This window comes from Mycetomoellerius zeteki, unplaced genomic scaffold (assembly GCF_001594055.1).
Source record: "Mycetomoellerius zeteki isolate Tzet28-1 unplaced genomic scaffold, Tzet1.0 scaffold82, whole genome shotgun sequence".
NCBI classification, from domain to species: Eukaryota; Metazoa; Arthropoda; class Insecta; order Hymenoptera; family Formicidae; genus Mycetomoellerius; species Mycetomoellerius zeteki.
Genome location: NW_017257851.1, coordinates 252,471 through 269,823, shown reverse-complemented (window position 1 = coordinate 269,823; position 17,353 = coordinate 252,471). Strand labels below are relative to the sequence as shown.

The following is a 17,353-nucleotide window of genomic DNA, read 5'->3' as shown; positions in this document are numbered from 1 at the left end:
AATTGGCTCATTCATGGATCGGCATACCATATTCCTTTTTTTTTTAAATATCATACTAGAGGTATCTGGCTAAATCTCTATTCTTTTCCTTTTTTTTACAAAAATGCATAACTTTATAAATACTCATATAATGATATCAAAGTATATGTAAGAATGACTTATTAATTTTTGTATAATTGTAAAAGTGACGAAAATTAACTCCGGATACGAACGACCTATCGTGTGTACTAATTATAAGAGTTAAAATGTGACAGTATATCTTTCTAAATTGAAAAATTGTCAAATAAACATTATTGTGCAAATAATAAATTAAATCTTTTTATGCAAATAATTAATTACAAGATTTCCAAATATTTAATTTGCATAAATGTAAATATATATGTATAAAATCTCTCAAATATTAAAAAAAAATTTTTTACTGCATCGAAATTTTAAAAGATTCGTCTTAAATTTGAAGCTTTTATATTCTATCTCACAATCAGTGACAAATAGATAAAAATAAATATTTAAGTTAAATTTAATCTCTTTCAGCAAATAAATATGCATATTCTTTTATAACTAATATGATCTTATATAACATACAAAAACAATACATTTTATCAAAGATGTGAAATCACCAAATTCAATTTTGAGATTGTAACACTATCTTTTGAGAAACGAAGAAGTTAGTCTGAAGAAGAAATGCTACGTTGATACGGCAGAATCCTGTAAGAATACATAATACGCGGATTTTTATATCTTTTCTCTATAACAATGATATATTAAGAAATAGAAATACAAAATTAAAAAAATATCAATAATAATATAAAAATAGAATAATTATAAAAATATATAAAAATATAAAAATTATAAAGAGATTAATAAAAATTAATTTTGAAAATGAAATGAATCATGTCAATAAAATATTTGTATCTGACAAAAAATGGAAAGCACTTTTCATAATTTTTTATAATTCTATAACAGTATTACAAATTACTCTATAACAAGATCTACATTTTAAACGAATAATTATCGTTTCTTAATAATTTATTAATCACTATTATTTTTATTACTAAAGAATATAAATTTTTTCTATACATACCTCGTCACGCTTATCCAATTATCCCGATTAGATTCCGATTACATTCACGATGTAAAAGAAGCTGGTAACCAGTGCGAGTTCACCTCATTTTCTCTCTCACGAGCCACAATTTTTTTTGAATGAACGGTATCTTGTCACCTTCCTCGTATCCAATTCACCACCGCAAGTCCTCCATACCCGCCTAATCGACCGATCGCCTAGATATCCACCCTCGTCAATTTCTTCCCCGTCCAACTTCCACCTGCCATAGCGTTTCCGGCTTTTCCGGGACAAAAACGGACGGCACAGTACGGCCGGAATGCATTTATCGAACGCTGGGAAAGAATCCTTATCACGTTATTCAAATATCCTCCTCGCGCACGTTCGATCACGTATATCAAATATCCTCCCCGTATCTCTCGCTTGGCGCACCCCACGTTACTTCTCGCGCAGAATTTCGAATAAAAGGCTCAACGAAGGCTTGGCTCAGGTGTGAGGTAACGTATCCCCAAGACGCTTCCTATATTTCCACGAATACTTGCTGTATTCCAAAACTCGCTCATTCTTTTCCCTTCGGTTACTCGCCCGTAAATTATCGGGCGACGCGATATCGTCTACTACGCTCTCTCACAACCCTTATCTCGCGTTCTCGCTCGCGGGGGTAGTTCTCGGGAGGGAATAAACAACGAAACTGGAGTTGGAGTTTATTAACCGCAACAGCCAGTCATACGAGTCATGATAATGTAACGTGATATCGGCGCAATTAGCTTTCCTACGACCATAACTGTAACTAGGGTTCGCGCGTGATATCGCGGTACTTGTCGCAAGCAAAATCTAACGGCCAAACATAATACCGTGTATATGCCTATATATATGTATAACTATAATTATATATATAATACTGTATTGTATATAGTATAATATTGTTTATAGTATAATACATATTGCATTGTATTATATTGTATATAATATAATACATTGCAGAAAATAAAGTATCATATAATATATTATCACATTGGGATAAAAAGAATAAGTTTCTCGTCGATGCGAAGGTAGTCGCACGTTTATTCAAGTATAAGGACTTATTTATACAATTGTCTTTCGCTTCGAATGACTCGTTTGGAATGGTCAAAAGCAAACTGAGAAATTTCGCCTTAACGAACGACGCGTATCGCTGGTGCCCGTTCGAACAAGAGATTGGATCGACACGCTCGGCCCACCATGAAATGCAAAACCGAGGATTGACGGCATGCTGCAGCTGAAAAAAGTAACTATCAGCAAAATCGTCAAAAATATATATTTGAAAAATTCGAAACAATTTGTGCGACGTTCCACAATATGATTTTATGAAAAATAGAAAATCTGCGAAAAGGAAATTGGCAAACAATCACTTTATCATTCAGAATAATATTGATGTTGATAAAATAAACTAATCTCTTCAATATGCGCAACTTCTCTTCCAGAGTGTTCTCAAGAAGTTTAATTGAAATTTATTTCTCGCGCGGTTTTCTCTTTGCTGATAAAGCGAGAGTTTCATATTGACAATTTCTTGTCTCACGCAAAATTTTAAGTAAGTTTAGACAGACTATTTTCAGCTTAATTAATAAATTTTAAAAGGACAAATTATTGACTTGTAATTTACTTATTTAATTGCAAAGTGTATTTGTAATTTACTTATTTAATTCTAAGAAGCTAAAAGACTTAATTGCATTAAGCTACATTTGCTATCCACCACGGTAAAAATATTTCTGACATTTCTGATGACAGATTTTAACTGTAGGTGACATCTCATATTTTATAGAAACTTTTATATTAATATAAATATACTCTTAATATATTATTAAACTCTCGTATTAACTTCGAAATATTATTTAATCAGTAAACAAATAATATCTGAAATATTATGTGATGAGTCACAGTGATAAGTTCAATCCGATATCCGCTATCAGAAAATAAACAGTTCTTACGAAAAGGTGATGCAGGTTGAACTTTTGTTTAACTGAACTTTTCCTTCCTCTTGGAAAAGACGAAGAAGCGCGGATGTGCGCGCACCGTTATGTGCATTCCAACGGTACGGGCACGCGAAATTGATCTTCAAATTGGCCATTAGAGAAGTCTTCTGGCCGCATCGCGAAGATTGCGCAATGCGTCCCCGTAATTGAGAAAGGAAAAAGGATAAACGCTAATCTTCCGCGAGGGTTCAACCATGTCAACGTTACTTTTATTTCGACAGCATATCTACAGTAAAAACGTAATGCGTTTTGATAATGTCAAGAAAATGAACAAACTACATCCATGAATCTTATTTTTTCCTGAATTCTTGAATTCTGAGATTCTTCGAATTGAGAAAATCTTTTCACTAAATACTGATATATTTTAATTTTTAAGTACTTTAACAATAGATATTTATTTTGACTGTATTAATACAATAATGTTAATTTAGTTTATAAGTTTAATTGTGTGCATTTTATTATAAAAATAACGAAATATTTACACATGTAATTCAAAAATAAAGTAACCTATCTAATATTTATTTATGCACAGAAAAAAATTTGTAGATTTTAAATAAATATTTATTCCAATATATATATATAGTACTAACGAAATATTTACTAAATGTAAACATATATTTATTCGATTTAAACATAACTGTTTTATTTTGAATAAATATTTATTTATTATAAATAAATATTTCGTTAGTACTACTGGAGTAAATATTTATTTAAAATCTGCAAATTTTTTTTTCAGTGTGATATCTTTCACATCGCAACTTGTAATATCTTTTTTGTTTTCCGAATCTTTTATTGAAAACAATGAAATTTCACATCCTTCTCTCGAGAATTGTTTCCTTGTAACTAGTTAAAGATAGGTATATTTATATAGTCAAGTTAAGAATAAGGACCGTCGAGGAGATCGAGAATTTTCACAAATGCACGTACATGTGTCATTTGCGAATGTATTTTCCCAGCGGCTAAATGTCAATGTCAGAGCGGTATCTTTGTGTCGTCCTTTCAAATAGTGTCCCGGAGCTGGAACTCGAAGTGTCTAGCAGACACAAAAATTGCGCAATGCTAAGCACCTGAGCGTGCTCTTCCGCTTTACGAGCTGCGGGACACGCGACAAAGTCTCCGCTCGGTTCCTCAGTGATGTGCGGGCGGTAGTCGTGAATAATGCTCCGTATCCTGCGAGCAGACGAAGACGACGAATCAACTAGACTAGTGTTTCTCGAGCGTCTTTTTCGGGATAACGTTCGGTTGAAGAATTCCGAATCTAGACGTTTCACATTTAAATGGATGAGCGTTACTTTACGATCGTGTTCAACTTCGGAAATTGACGGAATTAAGATGCACGTTAGAAAGACGATGTTCAACCTGGATGCTATAGTCCGTAATGGAAAGGGGATAGTCCATAAAGTTTTCATTAAGCTCGAGAAAGTACGTACTTTCGCAAATTTTCGGTCCTTCTTTGCGAGGATTCAAAGCGCAGCATAATTGCGGGGAGCGTTTAATATTTAGAATGAAATTTGGCAAATTAAATTATGTGGAAATAATTTTCGTAAAATTTTTAACTTTACGAAAAATGAATTACGCGATTAAATTTTTGTTAAGAATTTTTACTGAAAAATTAACGTCAACACACACAATTTTGATAAAAAGCTGGTAAAATGTTGTAACTTTTGTCACGCTTTGTATACTGCTGAAATTATATGTTTTTACCCAAATGATAATTATCAAAATAAACACCATATTGAGAAATTAATTAAAAGTCCACAACGTCAAAGAAACTTTCGAAAGCGCGTTTGAATGTCGTTGCCGCGTTTCGCTTTAGGCACTATCTCGGGAAATTAATCGAAACATGCGTTGCGGTCAGAATTTTTAACTATCCGCGGAAACCACCGATACGCGGTTGCCGATAATCGATTAAGGGTGATTTATCTGATTCAACGGACGTACCTATTATTAAACAAACTAGAAGCTGTCCCAATCCCAGTATTAATTTCGCAAGCCTAGGACATTAAAAAAGAATCGTGGTTGAATAAAATTTGGTGAATAACAAGGGAATCGTAAAACTTTTCCATATGTATATAATAATTTTATCATATTATATGTGAATTCAATAATTGATGAAATATTCTGTGTTCTCTCAATATAAAATCGCGTTATGTTAAATTATAATATATTAAAGATTTATCATATTTAATATTCTTGAGTCTGATACTGTATCAGGCTGCTCCTCGCCCTGATGAAGTGAACTGCAAGATTCACGAAACGTTGGCATTCCAAGAATGGATCTAAACACGGAGAAAACCCGCGAAACGCAAAATTGTCATTTATCATATTTGTTTGTGTTTCCGTAAACAATATTTTTGATATTTTTATTATATAATAAATACATACATAATTATAGTATATTTTTATTATATATAATTATATAAATGTATATTTATTATGTAATAAATAAATATTTTCTTATAAAAGAAATTAATACTCTTTTATATGTGTAATAAATAATAAAATGTTATGTATATAAATTTATTTTATAATTTAGAAGCATTCAATGAATGTTTGTTTCATAGCGTTGGTATATCATTTAAAACTAATTATAATAAACACTGTAATTCAAGCTGACTCTGTATTATCTATTATGAGAATTAATGTACCATGTTATTAAAGGCAACAATCTTAATTATCAACTTTTCCTAATCAACTGCTTTTCAACCTTAATTCGCCTCTTGTGCTCTCCGTAATTACCACGATTGTTCTCTCCAAACATTTCAAAAGACTCGTTTAACGGTTTACATAATTCGCATGATGAATTTACTTCGCACGTGCCGAACGGTATACGATGTTAAGCGAATTCACGTCCGATGCGCTAACAGTACTCGTTAATTATATCTCATAATAATTCGTGCATCTCACACACGACACACATCGCGCTGAATCTATTTCACAGCTCATCATTTCCATAATGCCTCTAATTTCGCATACATCCCTGATCTACACAAATCCTCTAAATTATTTATCTTCGTTACAATTCGCAAGGCTTAACTCCAATTTGTCAGCACTTTTAAATCGAAAAAGAAAAAAGGAAAAGAAGAGAGAAAAGTTTTCAAAGTTGAAAGAATGATTCTTGCCAAAAAGAGACCACAGTCCCCTCCCCCTCCTCTCTCTCTCTCTCTCACACACACACACACACACACACACACACACACACACACACACACACACACACACACACACACACACACACACACACACACACACACACACACACACACACACACACACACACACACACACGTCTCCTCCACCTTAGTCCTGGATTATCACACGGCAGATTAGCAGCTAACTTGATTCATCAGAGTATCGAAAGTCCGGACTTTCTCAGAAAAGTTATTTCCCTCGTTAGCCAACGTCGACGAGTGCAGACAGTCGGGACACGGAGTTTATTTTTTCCTTTCTTCTTGGTGTTCTCTCCTTTGCTTCTTTCTATCTCGTCTGTTCACGGTGAGCTAAACGCGTCCGTTAGAAACATCGTTTCATCTTATTTCTTTCTCATTTCCAACCCATCGGTGACGTGTGTCAACCGGCCGGTTACGCGCGACTTTTTTCATCTCCTTTTTCTCTCGTTATGTCCATTTTTTATATCCTTCGCAGCTTTTTCTTCTTCTTTCCCCTCATCCTATATTCCCAGATCAAATGGAAACTCGAGGACGATCAATGAACTCAAAGTTGCGATCGGAAAGTAGAATCAATCGATCGCGGGATTCCGATGGGAAATTATCGTCAGGAAATTGGTAGAATTGAGACGATGCAGCGATGGAAGAATAGAGTTAAATCTGGGATACTACCATGGGGGTGCTACCGAAAGAAGCGTCAGAAACGTATCGCTTGAACGAATCTGATCACTTTAAACCCTGATTATGAATGTCCTGAGGATTCCTGTGAAAACGAATCGCTTCTAAATTCGTCGAACGTTCGATTACATAAGACTGTACTTAATACATACACGTCTAAAACGTAAATCACTTTCTCTCGGATTTGATGCCGCTAGACCGGAAATTAATCATCATGTGACGATCATGCTCGCTCATGCGACTCGAGCTCTTTCCCGCGACACGGTATCGTTCTCTTTTCCTCGTAATCCCATTTTCTTTTTCATCAACGGTGGCACTTCCTCTAATGGCGTCCCGAAAAAAAGATTCTCGATTATTATGATAAACTGCGTTAAATTTATATTTTATACAGTTTATCATAATACGACAAGAAATTTTATTCTGTGAATTCATAGTTTTATGAAACTGTTAAGCTTCAAACGTCTACCATAAATCGAGGACGATAATTATTATGTATAATAAGCAAGCACAGCTCCTAGATTAGAATGACTAAAATCGTTAGTTTAAAAGAAGATAACATTAATTTTTATGAAAAAAAAAATGTAAAATATAAGATAAAATTTTTCGATGAAATCCATTCTTTCCACAAAAATAACAAGCGGCGATAAAAGTTTTTAAAACGTCAAAACAAATCTTGAAAAAAAATTGGGGCATCTTTTTGATTATCACATTTTCTAGAACGATTTTAGAATTCGATTGGATACATTTAAAATTAATCTGATTTGAGGAAATTTCTGCCTTTAAATAATATTCCTATAAAATAATATTCCTATAAATCAAAAATTTTTTTAAGCTTAATTTCTTTACTAAGTACAATAATACTAAATACATAATATGAAGTTTTTCTTTCCTTCTTTTTGATTATGATTCGATCTGATGCGCGACGTTCTGCTTTCTAATGACCGGTAACGATTTTTCCGTCGTATTGTTTTAGGGAGGTTCGGGCGCGATCGCTGACGAATCTAATGCCGATAAGAAAGCTATGACTGACGTCTTCATTGTTCGGTTGAAAATCCGCTGCGGACAATGAGAGGCTATTCGTAGCCGAGGCAACGAGCAGAACAATACTTGTCGGCACAAATATTGCTCGTGCATCGCCGCTACTTTACGTTAGTTTCTTACAATGAAGTTCAGCAAGGCTGAATGCATTATAATCTTTACTTAACGATAAAGTCCAAATCAAGTCATAGAAAACGTATAAAATGCGAATTGTAAATGCAAAATGAATTATTTCTGACGTATATTAAAAGAGCAAATAGAGGTCACACAATTAAATTATTTGATATAGTATTAAAAGTTATTTGAAAATAAATTTTATTTTATTATATTATTTGTTATCATTTTATTTATATTTAAATTTTCAAAAGCTATTAAGAATTAATTTTATTTAATTAAATTAATTTCAATTAAATTAATTTAATCTAGTTTTTTATTGAATTGTATTTGAATTTTATTTTAAAAAATCGATTATATCATTAATTTAAAATAAATTTTTAATTTATTCTGTACGAATGATGTAAAATTACATCATTGTATAGATATAATATGTAATCTTGACCACACATAAGTATAATGCACCCTTAATTTATTGCACTTTTTGGAAAAGGCAGTAATAAAAGTCAAAAACGTCAAAATTGTTTAAAAATAAAGATTATTTTTTAATAAAACTGTTTTTAATTTATTTTTTGTTAAATATAGAACATTATTAAATCAATTTGTGAGAACGCTTTTATACTTATAGCTAAGACTATTCACACACACAAACATTTAATAAAACATTATAAAATATATATCTCTCTTTTATACATACACACACAAAAATGTATGACTTCACGTGAAATTCGTGAAATTGTTTCATTTTATTACGCACATCATACGTCACTCTATTTCTAGATTTGCGAGCTGTTCGTATTTGTACGCTATCCAATAATTGCGCCATGTCAATTGGGCGTTTTGTAATTTCGAATGCACAACCTTCGGAAGAACAAATCGAAACGACGTGACGAAATTACAACGTTAAAATTCGTTCGCTTGTTTCGTTCGAACGCTTGCTCCGACGAGTACTCTCTATGTCTGATTAATAATCGCGCTGCATACGGATATTGTTGAATTATTATTGATTTTATTATTAAGCGATATCTCTATCTCTGTCTTTCTCTCTCTTGTCTGTTGCTACAATAACGAATCGTTTGATCTGAACGAAATATTGCTCCGTAGTGTATGAAGAATCACAAGGGAACGTCACTCACTGCAATCAACATTAATTAAAATAATTAATTTTTACAATTTTAAAGGATCGGCGTTAGATAAAATACAGTAATATAAAATTAAATATTACAATGTTAGCGAAATTACAGCACTCTTGTGAATAAACTTTTAGACGTGCTACTACAAAGTAAATTATGTGGTTTATACACAAGTGATGATTATATCAAAGTGAACCGTGAATTTAATTACATTGCGCGCGCGCTCGCTTGATGCGAACTTGCGTATTCGCGCAAGAATATGCGACGGTTCGAAAGATGGTGCATGTCGGAGACTTGATTGCTATCATGGAGGAGCGTGACTTTGACAAAGACGACACCATAGATACGGACTCCTTGGAGTTCGAGGTAAACATGGCATATATAATTTTATGGATTATGAAAACTGCAATAATAATTTAGCTGTGAAATAATAATCTATTATAATAATAATCTGTCTGTCCAATTAGCAGACAATGTTTTTAAAATATATTTTTAATATAAAAATACATTTTTGATTAAATATTAAAAATTTTTAAAACATTGTTTGCTGATTAGGTGACAGCGATCACACTTTCTCTACTTGCCAAATAAATTTGGCTTGCTTGCGAAATGAAATCTTATGATGTAATAAAATTGTCTTAATAGTTAGAGCTTACATATTTCTTAATCAAGGATTTCTCTTAATAAAAACCGGAAAGGTATTTTCAGATACTTTTATTTATTGATATTAACGTGTGTTTTTATAATATTATTTATTTTATTTTTCTTTTATTATTTGTGTCCATTACATTTATAATATTAACATATCACATTCTCTTTTGTATTTTTACAGGCTACGCAGTCGTCGACATGCCCCAAAAAATTGGACTTGAACAAGGCAGGCCTTTCAAGGGTTCCCGACAGCACGATTGCTTTTCCAGCAATAGAGGAGCTCGCATTAGGACGCAACCAGTTCACTAACGTTGATAACAATCTGAAGCTTCTACACAGGTATACTTTCTTTTGCATCTACATTAAATCGCTCTAATATGGAATAATATAAAAACTTTCTTCCATTTATTTTCCATCACTTTTGATTTTCTCTGATTATTGTGCGATAAAAAAAAAAGCTGAGCAGTAACTTTCAATTTCAATGAAATTAACGAGAAAAACAGCCGATAAAAAAGAAGAAAAAGAGAAATTAAATTAATTCTTGCGAAATATCAAGTAATTAGAACACGGATAGATTAACCCCTTCGTCGATAAGAGCAAAGAAAAGCGTGTGAGTGTCCGCACGAACGCGGCGAAACTGCAAACTTTAATTGGTAGTTAATTCGTACGTAACTCTTCATTCCTTTCCGTATGTAGGTTTCCCAAACTTCATGCCGTCCATCTGGAGAACAACAATCTCCACAGAATCCCGAGGGAATTGCTGGAGCTGCCAGCGCTGACCTACCTTAATCTCTCGGACAATAAGATCGAGATAATTCCGGTTGACATCTGCCGACTGATCAAGTATGTATATAATTTCATAATTTACTTATTCATCTATCTGTGCTGTTTATAACAAAAGTGGATTAGATTAATAATCCCCTTTTAAACAGAAAAGATCTCACTTGTTTATTCTTCACTATCAGAAGAGATTGATTTTTATCAGACATGCGTAACAATTATCTCTAAAATCTTTTTATCTATGTTATATCACTTGTTTCCTATTTAAATAGACTTTAATTAAAGAACTTTGGTAGATCGTGCTTTTTATCTCTTCAAGTGTTTTATAATTAAAAAATATAATCGAACTTTTGGAAAATTCCAAAATTTTTAAAAATTATTTTTAAATTATTTTTAAATTATTTTTTTATTATTTATTCTTTAGCGATGACTACAACGATATATCTATTTTATAAATCGATATAGCAGGTTGTATGCATTTATGTGCACGCGACTAAATTTTCCCTCCATACCACTTGATTTATGCGCGTCAATCTAGGAGTACAATTGATTACCAACACATTAATCACGTGGGATTGTCGATCAGCACTGATAACAGGCTCGTGTGGAAAATCATGCGTGATAATAATTGAATAATGCTGTTAATACTCTGATTTTTCGAAAAACGACGACGACTGTTGATGTTAAAAATCAAGGAACATATAATATCGATTATAAAAATTTATATAATACATCAAAATGATTTTACTCTTTTGTTCCGAAATGAAGAGCTACATATTGAGGAATTAAAACATTGTAAATAAGTTAAAATGATAACGAAGCAAATTGTACGAGAATTTTCCATTTCTTGATTTGATGAATAATTTTTTATTTGTAATTCATAATTTATTTTTAATTCTACATTTTTAATTCTACTCTAATTTTTAAATTTTAGTGAAAAGTTATACTACCTGCCAAAATATATACATTTCTTTGGAAATGAGTTCCATACCTATTAGTATACTGTTTTTCAATTTATTAAACAAATCTTATTATTAGTTAAGCAAAAATAATAATGAAAAATAGTTATAAATAGTTATAAATTGAAAAATAGTAATAAATAATTATATGACGGGGAATATAGTTTTCTTCTTCGTAATTGATTTTAAAATGTCATGATTCTTATATTTTAAGATATTTTTAAGTTTGAGACATTATCATTAAGTTCGAGACATTATAAAGATTACACGATAAGCTGCTTCTTACTACCGCGCAACTTTAGACAACGCAAAAAATCTGATCTTGCGAGAAGGGGGGTACACAATTGAGACGGAGATTACGTAAAGTTTCTCGAAAACCGCTTTCCATCGACCGGAAATGAGGATGCCAGAGGGAGGAACTACGGGGTGTGAACACGACGACGTCGCTGCACGCGCGCACATACGCATGAAAGGTAAAAGTGCTCCTCGCATAGGTTCGCCATCGGTAAACTCATAAGCGAATTTACGACATTTAGTCTTGACGATCATCACATAGTTACACACCTCCCTGTTTCTCTTCCACTAGGTCCACGGTGATTATTTAGATAAATCTTTCATTTAATCGACATTAAAAGTGATTCTTAGTTAACATAGCTTCTCTTTTTAGCACATCTCTGATCCCTTTTTTTTTTAAATCTAAACAAAAGATCTATACGATGTGTATTAACAGATATAGCTGATGTATAAAACGATATTCTTCATCTAAATAAAATATTATTTTCCTAATACGTTTACCGCCAAGCATTTTTTAATTTATTTTTAAACAAAGAAACTATTTTTAAACAAAGAAATTAGCAAGCTGCGTCTAATTTTTCACATTTTTATATTTAATTAAATAAAAAAAGATTTGCTTCCTAAATTATAAAAAATACAAAAAAATATTTCCATTTTGAAATGTAAGAATTTCATAGATGTTAATTTATTTTTAAATATCCCAAGTTCTGCGTGACGTAGAAAATTTTACTTAATTAATGTAATAAGACTATACCAGAAATTACAAAGACGAATATTATATAATATTTTATTCTTGTTTTTCTCGAAACGGTCTTCACGCGCCGATGCTTTCGATTATGAATCACAAAGGCGTAACATAATATTTCTGGAAACTTACGTTCATTTATGAGGATCTCCCGAGATATAATTGCCCGGGATGAAGCACTCACCAAGTCCAACATAAGTTTCATAGACATTCACCTTTTCTTGGCTCGCGTGCGCCGGTTTCCACCTGAGTCTCGCCGTCTCGCGCCACTGCTTCAACGTACGACTCTTGATGTTGCCTAACCCCGTTCTACCGCAGGAAGAGACGGCACTTTAAGGCAATTTTGCATGATTCACTTTCAACGATCACGTCAAACGAAGCGCCCAAAACGAGGGAAAACCGAATTTGAATTTAAGATTATACGACTCGCGCGATAACACGGGTGCTTCCATCGTTCCAGGTATAGTTGACCCAGATATGAGAACAAAGGGTTTCCAAAGATAAAATATCTTACGTTAAGGATCATAGAGATTTAAATCTTTATAGGTTTCTGGTATAATTAAATTCGCTTTTCAAATTTAAACACATTCGGTGATAACGCAGTTAACTCGATCTTTTGTATTAAAATCATTATTCATATCGTAATAACGATATTATCTCGGCTTTCGAACAATTTGAATGTCCAAAATAGTTCTGTATAATTAAATGTACTAAATATTCCTGAAATTACCTATACCGTGTCACAGCGTAAATAATATTCGGATAGATTTTGACGGAGATGCATGTGTGTGGTATGTATCGTGTATTATGCTTCAAACAGCATAATTTGGCGACGTTATTCACGTGGAATCAAGGTATCATATGTAACAAGGATTTCACCGGCTTGCCGGCCATCGCTGGTGCATGTCCGGTCTAAGCCACGGCGCATTATCGCTCGGTCCCGCTTCGTACGCCGGCAGACAATTTCTGTTCTGTTACATCAGAGTGGTCAGCCAACCCATCCTCGGTTTTGCCTCCCTCTTCTTCCTTCGCCACAAGACGGTATCCTCAAGAGGAATAAGTTCGCCTTTCAACCGACCTCTTTAGTCCTCGAAAGAGCCGCCGCGAGTGTGTATCTCCGGAAAATCGCGCCACGAAAAGCCGTGGAGATCGCTTCCGAGTCGCCACCGAAAATTCTGTGGTCGAAGAGATACGGTGAAACTTTTTGATCTATGATTGGGACAATCGCGATTGTCTCTATTCTTAAAGTTTGCACATGATCATGGGATCAACGTTCAAAAATCGGATTATTATTGTGTCGTAAAAACTTTTTTAATCCGCGAAAATTTAAATATCTCTACGCAATATACATTTACGCGTCCAATGGTGAAAGTTCTTCATGTGTGGTGTACGATTTGCAATTCGCAAAATTGGTCTCGTAAAGTGAGAATGTTGCTCACAGGTAGGGTGTATTGTTGTTTACGATGAGCCAGCTATTTCAGCACTTCGTAGCATTCGGAAAGAATGCAATATTGGGAAAAAAATCGTCGATACAAGGGATTTTTAACATTTATAGAGTATAGCGTTATGGTTTTATATAACAACGTTTTTATTCGATACAAACCCTACACTGAAAAAAAAGATTGACTGCTGCAGCAAATTAGATGGTTAAATATGGCATAGCATTTTTAATTGATTGCAGCAGCCAATTTTTGGTTGTGTTAGCCTATCGAAATCCTATACTGACATTGCGGATGCTATGCCATATTTAACCATCTAATTTACTGCAGCAGTCAATCTTTTTTTTCGTGTACAACATAAAGCATACAGTAATTAATATAATAAAATGAATCATGCCAGATACTTATGATTTTAATATTTAAATATTTCTTCATGCATGTACATACAATACATAATTAAAACAACAATAAAAGAATTCATAAAAATGAAATCTACACTGAAAAAAAGATTGGCTGCTGCAGCAAATTAGATGGTAAAATATGGCATAGCATTTTTAATTGGCTGCAACAGCCAATTTTTGGTTGCTGCAGCTAACTTTTGGTTGCGTTAGTCTATCCGCAATGTCAGTATAGGATTTCGATAGGCTAACACAACCAAAAATTGGCTGCTGCAATCAATTAAAAATGCTATGCCATATTTTACTATCTATTTTGCTGCAGTAGCCAATCTTTTCTTTCAGTGTACGCATAAAGTGTTCCTCTAACAACATTGCTTGTTGATGATAACAATCGTATCTACCGAGCGTACTGAAGAAAGTACTTCGGTACTTGAACACTGCTCCGTTTTTAAACGAACGTGTGCGTAGCAACATCAAAAAACAAAAAGTACCAAATCAGATAAGAAACAATGAATGCACGTTCTAAAATAAGATGGCAACAGCTTCGTATAGTAAACTCTTTTAACGACGATAGTAATATATAATATATTTATTTACGATCTGTTACAATCAACTGTTATAATTTTTTAATTTGTTTGCATCATATTTTTTTAACAATCTATAATTATTTTCTCTGTGTGTGCAATTATTTCTGATATTATTTATTGACAACGTATTTATAGAAAGTGTTTTATAGTCGTGAATATTTGTGTTAGTTTTTTCGAAATATTTGTCAGTTCGTTAGTCCTGTTTTGTTTTCTCTTTCTTGTATTACTAAAGATATAATGTTCGAAAATGTTGTTCTAAAATTTTTTTTAATTAAAAATAAAGTTCCTGAATTTTTAATAATTTATATAAAACAACGTAAAAATTATCTTAATATCTTCAAGGATTTTCTTTCAAGACGTTTCTTAAAGGATCAATCATAAGCTAACTTAATGATTAAACAAAAAAGATATGTGGAAAAAATTTTAACGCACATTATACGTAACTAGTAACATCAAAATAAGAATTTCAAGCTTTTGTCAAATTAAAAGCGTTTATTGATAAAAATCGCTACTACTTTAATAGCAAAAATCGAAAGTCTGCCTGATGACACAGATGTTTACTGCAACGAAGGTTTTCACTATAATTCGAAACTTTCTACTCAAGTGCACATCCTGTGGGCGGCTCGCGCTCGTTTAGGTTCACCGACTCGCGTGTCCGAAGCTTCGAGATACAATTCACAGTAGCTAAAAATTGCACTACTACTACGTCCGCAAAAACTATAATTTACGAATAAACTCTTCCAGATACAAATTCTTCCTCTATATTAATTAATATTTTAAGAAAAAGTAGCGAAAATTTAAAATAATGTTACAAACTTCTATCCTGTAAATAATGAACAAAATTCTCTAATTTTACATTATATTCAGTATAATAAAATCTTTATATCTTTATATTTTTATCTTATTTTCAATAATTTATATATATTTTTATACTAAATAGGTTTATATATCTAGTATCAAAATATTATAATATATTTTATACAGTGTATCAAAAATGAAAATGCTTTAATTATACGAAAAAAACAAAGAAACAAATTTATTTAAATACGAAAAAAGTATAATAAGGGTTGCCCCCACAATAGAAGTAGTAAGTTCTAAGCCATAAGAAATTGACCAAACACAATCAAATGTAAGGAGAATAATCGATTATGATTTGTCAATTTTTTTCAACTTTCTGCTTACTATATTTACAATATTACTCCCATTGTAGATGATTCTATCGAATAACGACAAATAAAACACATATTAATTCAAAGACAATTTGAATTCTTCGTTTCTTAAATGTTAATTAAGAATTGTGTTAATACATACTATCAATATTTTTAAAGCTAGTTAATTTATTCGCGATGCAATCTTTGTTTATTAAATAAAACATCTTTATCATCACGTTGCAGTTTGAAGGAACTAATCCTTGACCGCAATGGCATCAAGGACCTACCGGATGAAGTGACACGGCTGAGAAACTTGAGGAATATTTCCCTCGTCGGAAATTTACTCAATACCGTACCATTCTTTGTCAACATGCGAGCTCTCACTTTGACAGTAAGTTAAACTATCATGAATAATATAATAAATATTAATAAATGATTTAGTACTAAAAAAATTCTTCAAATCTATAAATTGATAAGAATCATGTTTAGAAAATGAGAAATTAATAAGTTACTTATAACAAAATTCAACAAATAATTCTATTTAGAACTTTATGTAATACATAAAGAAATATATAAAAATTCAGAAAAAAATGTATATAAGACTATATCGGATAACATAAAAAAAATTAGAAATACGTTATAGGTATCTATAATGTTAGATTACGATGACATTGATAAAGTATGGAAGCTTGAAACACTTCTACAGTAACATTAATTACTTTCGAAGGTGGTATTATGGCATCCCAGTTACATTTTACACAATAACTTTGTTAATAATCAATACTTAAGTTTAAAGCTTGACAATTACATTCGTTAAAATGTTGTTGAATCGATTCTGGACTCAAAGTTACGAAATATTTATTACTTAGGATACTATTAATAAAAACGACATTGCATAATGACTCAAAGAAAAAAATGAGTGATAATGTGGCCTTCCATAAAAATAGCCTTAAAATATCAGTTTTGTTTAAAAAACAGTATTTGGTTATAAAATTAACAAAAAAGTAAACCATTTTAAAATGTATGCAAAAAAAATGAATGTATATACATTCATATAACTTCTGCATATAAGCTGCTCAGTACTAAAAATCTCAGTACTAAAAATAGTACACGTAATATAAACTATAGATTAACAGTAGAGTTACAA

The 17,353-nt window shown here is 32.1% G+C and overlaps 1 protein-coding gene across 4 annotated transcripts in view; it reads left to right on the top strand.

Annotated features, from left to right (window-relative positions):
* Phlpp (PH domain leucine-rich repeat protein phosphatase) overlaps window positions 1–17,353 on the top strand; it is a 45,550-nt gene that overhangs the window by 18,756 nt on the left and 9,441 nt on the right. For 2 of the 4 annotated variants that reach the window (XM_018459309.1, XM_018459308.1), the window contains exons 1-4: window positions 9,507–9,568; window positions 10,035–10,192; window positions 10,550–10,696; window positions 16,450–16,597. In XM_018459309.1, coding sequence (XP_018314811.1) covers window positions 9,509–9,568; window positions 10,035–10,192; window positions 10,550–10,696; window positions 16,450–16,597 — 513 coding nt within the window. In that variant the 5' untranslated portion in view covers window positions 9,507–9,508. Of the gene's footprint in view, window positions 1–9,506; window positions 9,569–10,034; window positions 10,193–10,549; window positions 10,697–16,449; window positions 16,598–17,353 lie in introns of those variants that run through there. The other 2 variants (XM_018459307.1, XM_018459306.1) reach the window with 1 other exon arrangement.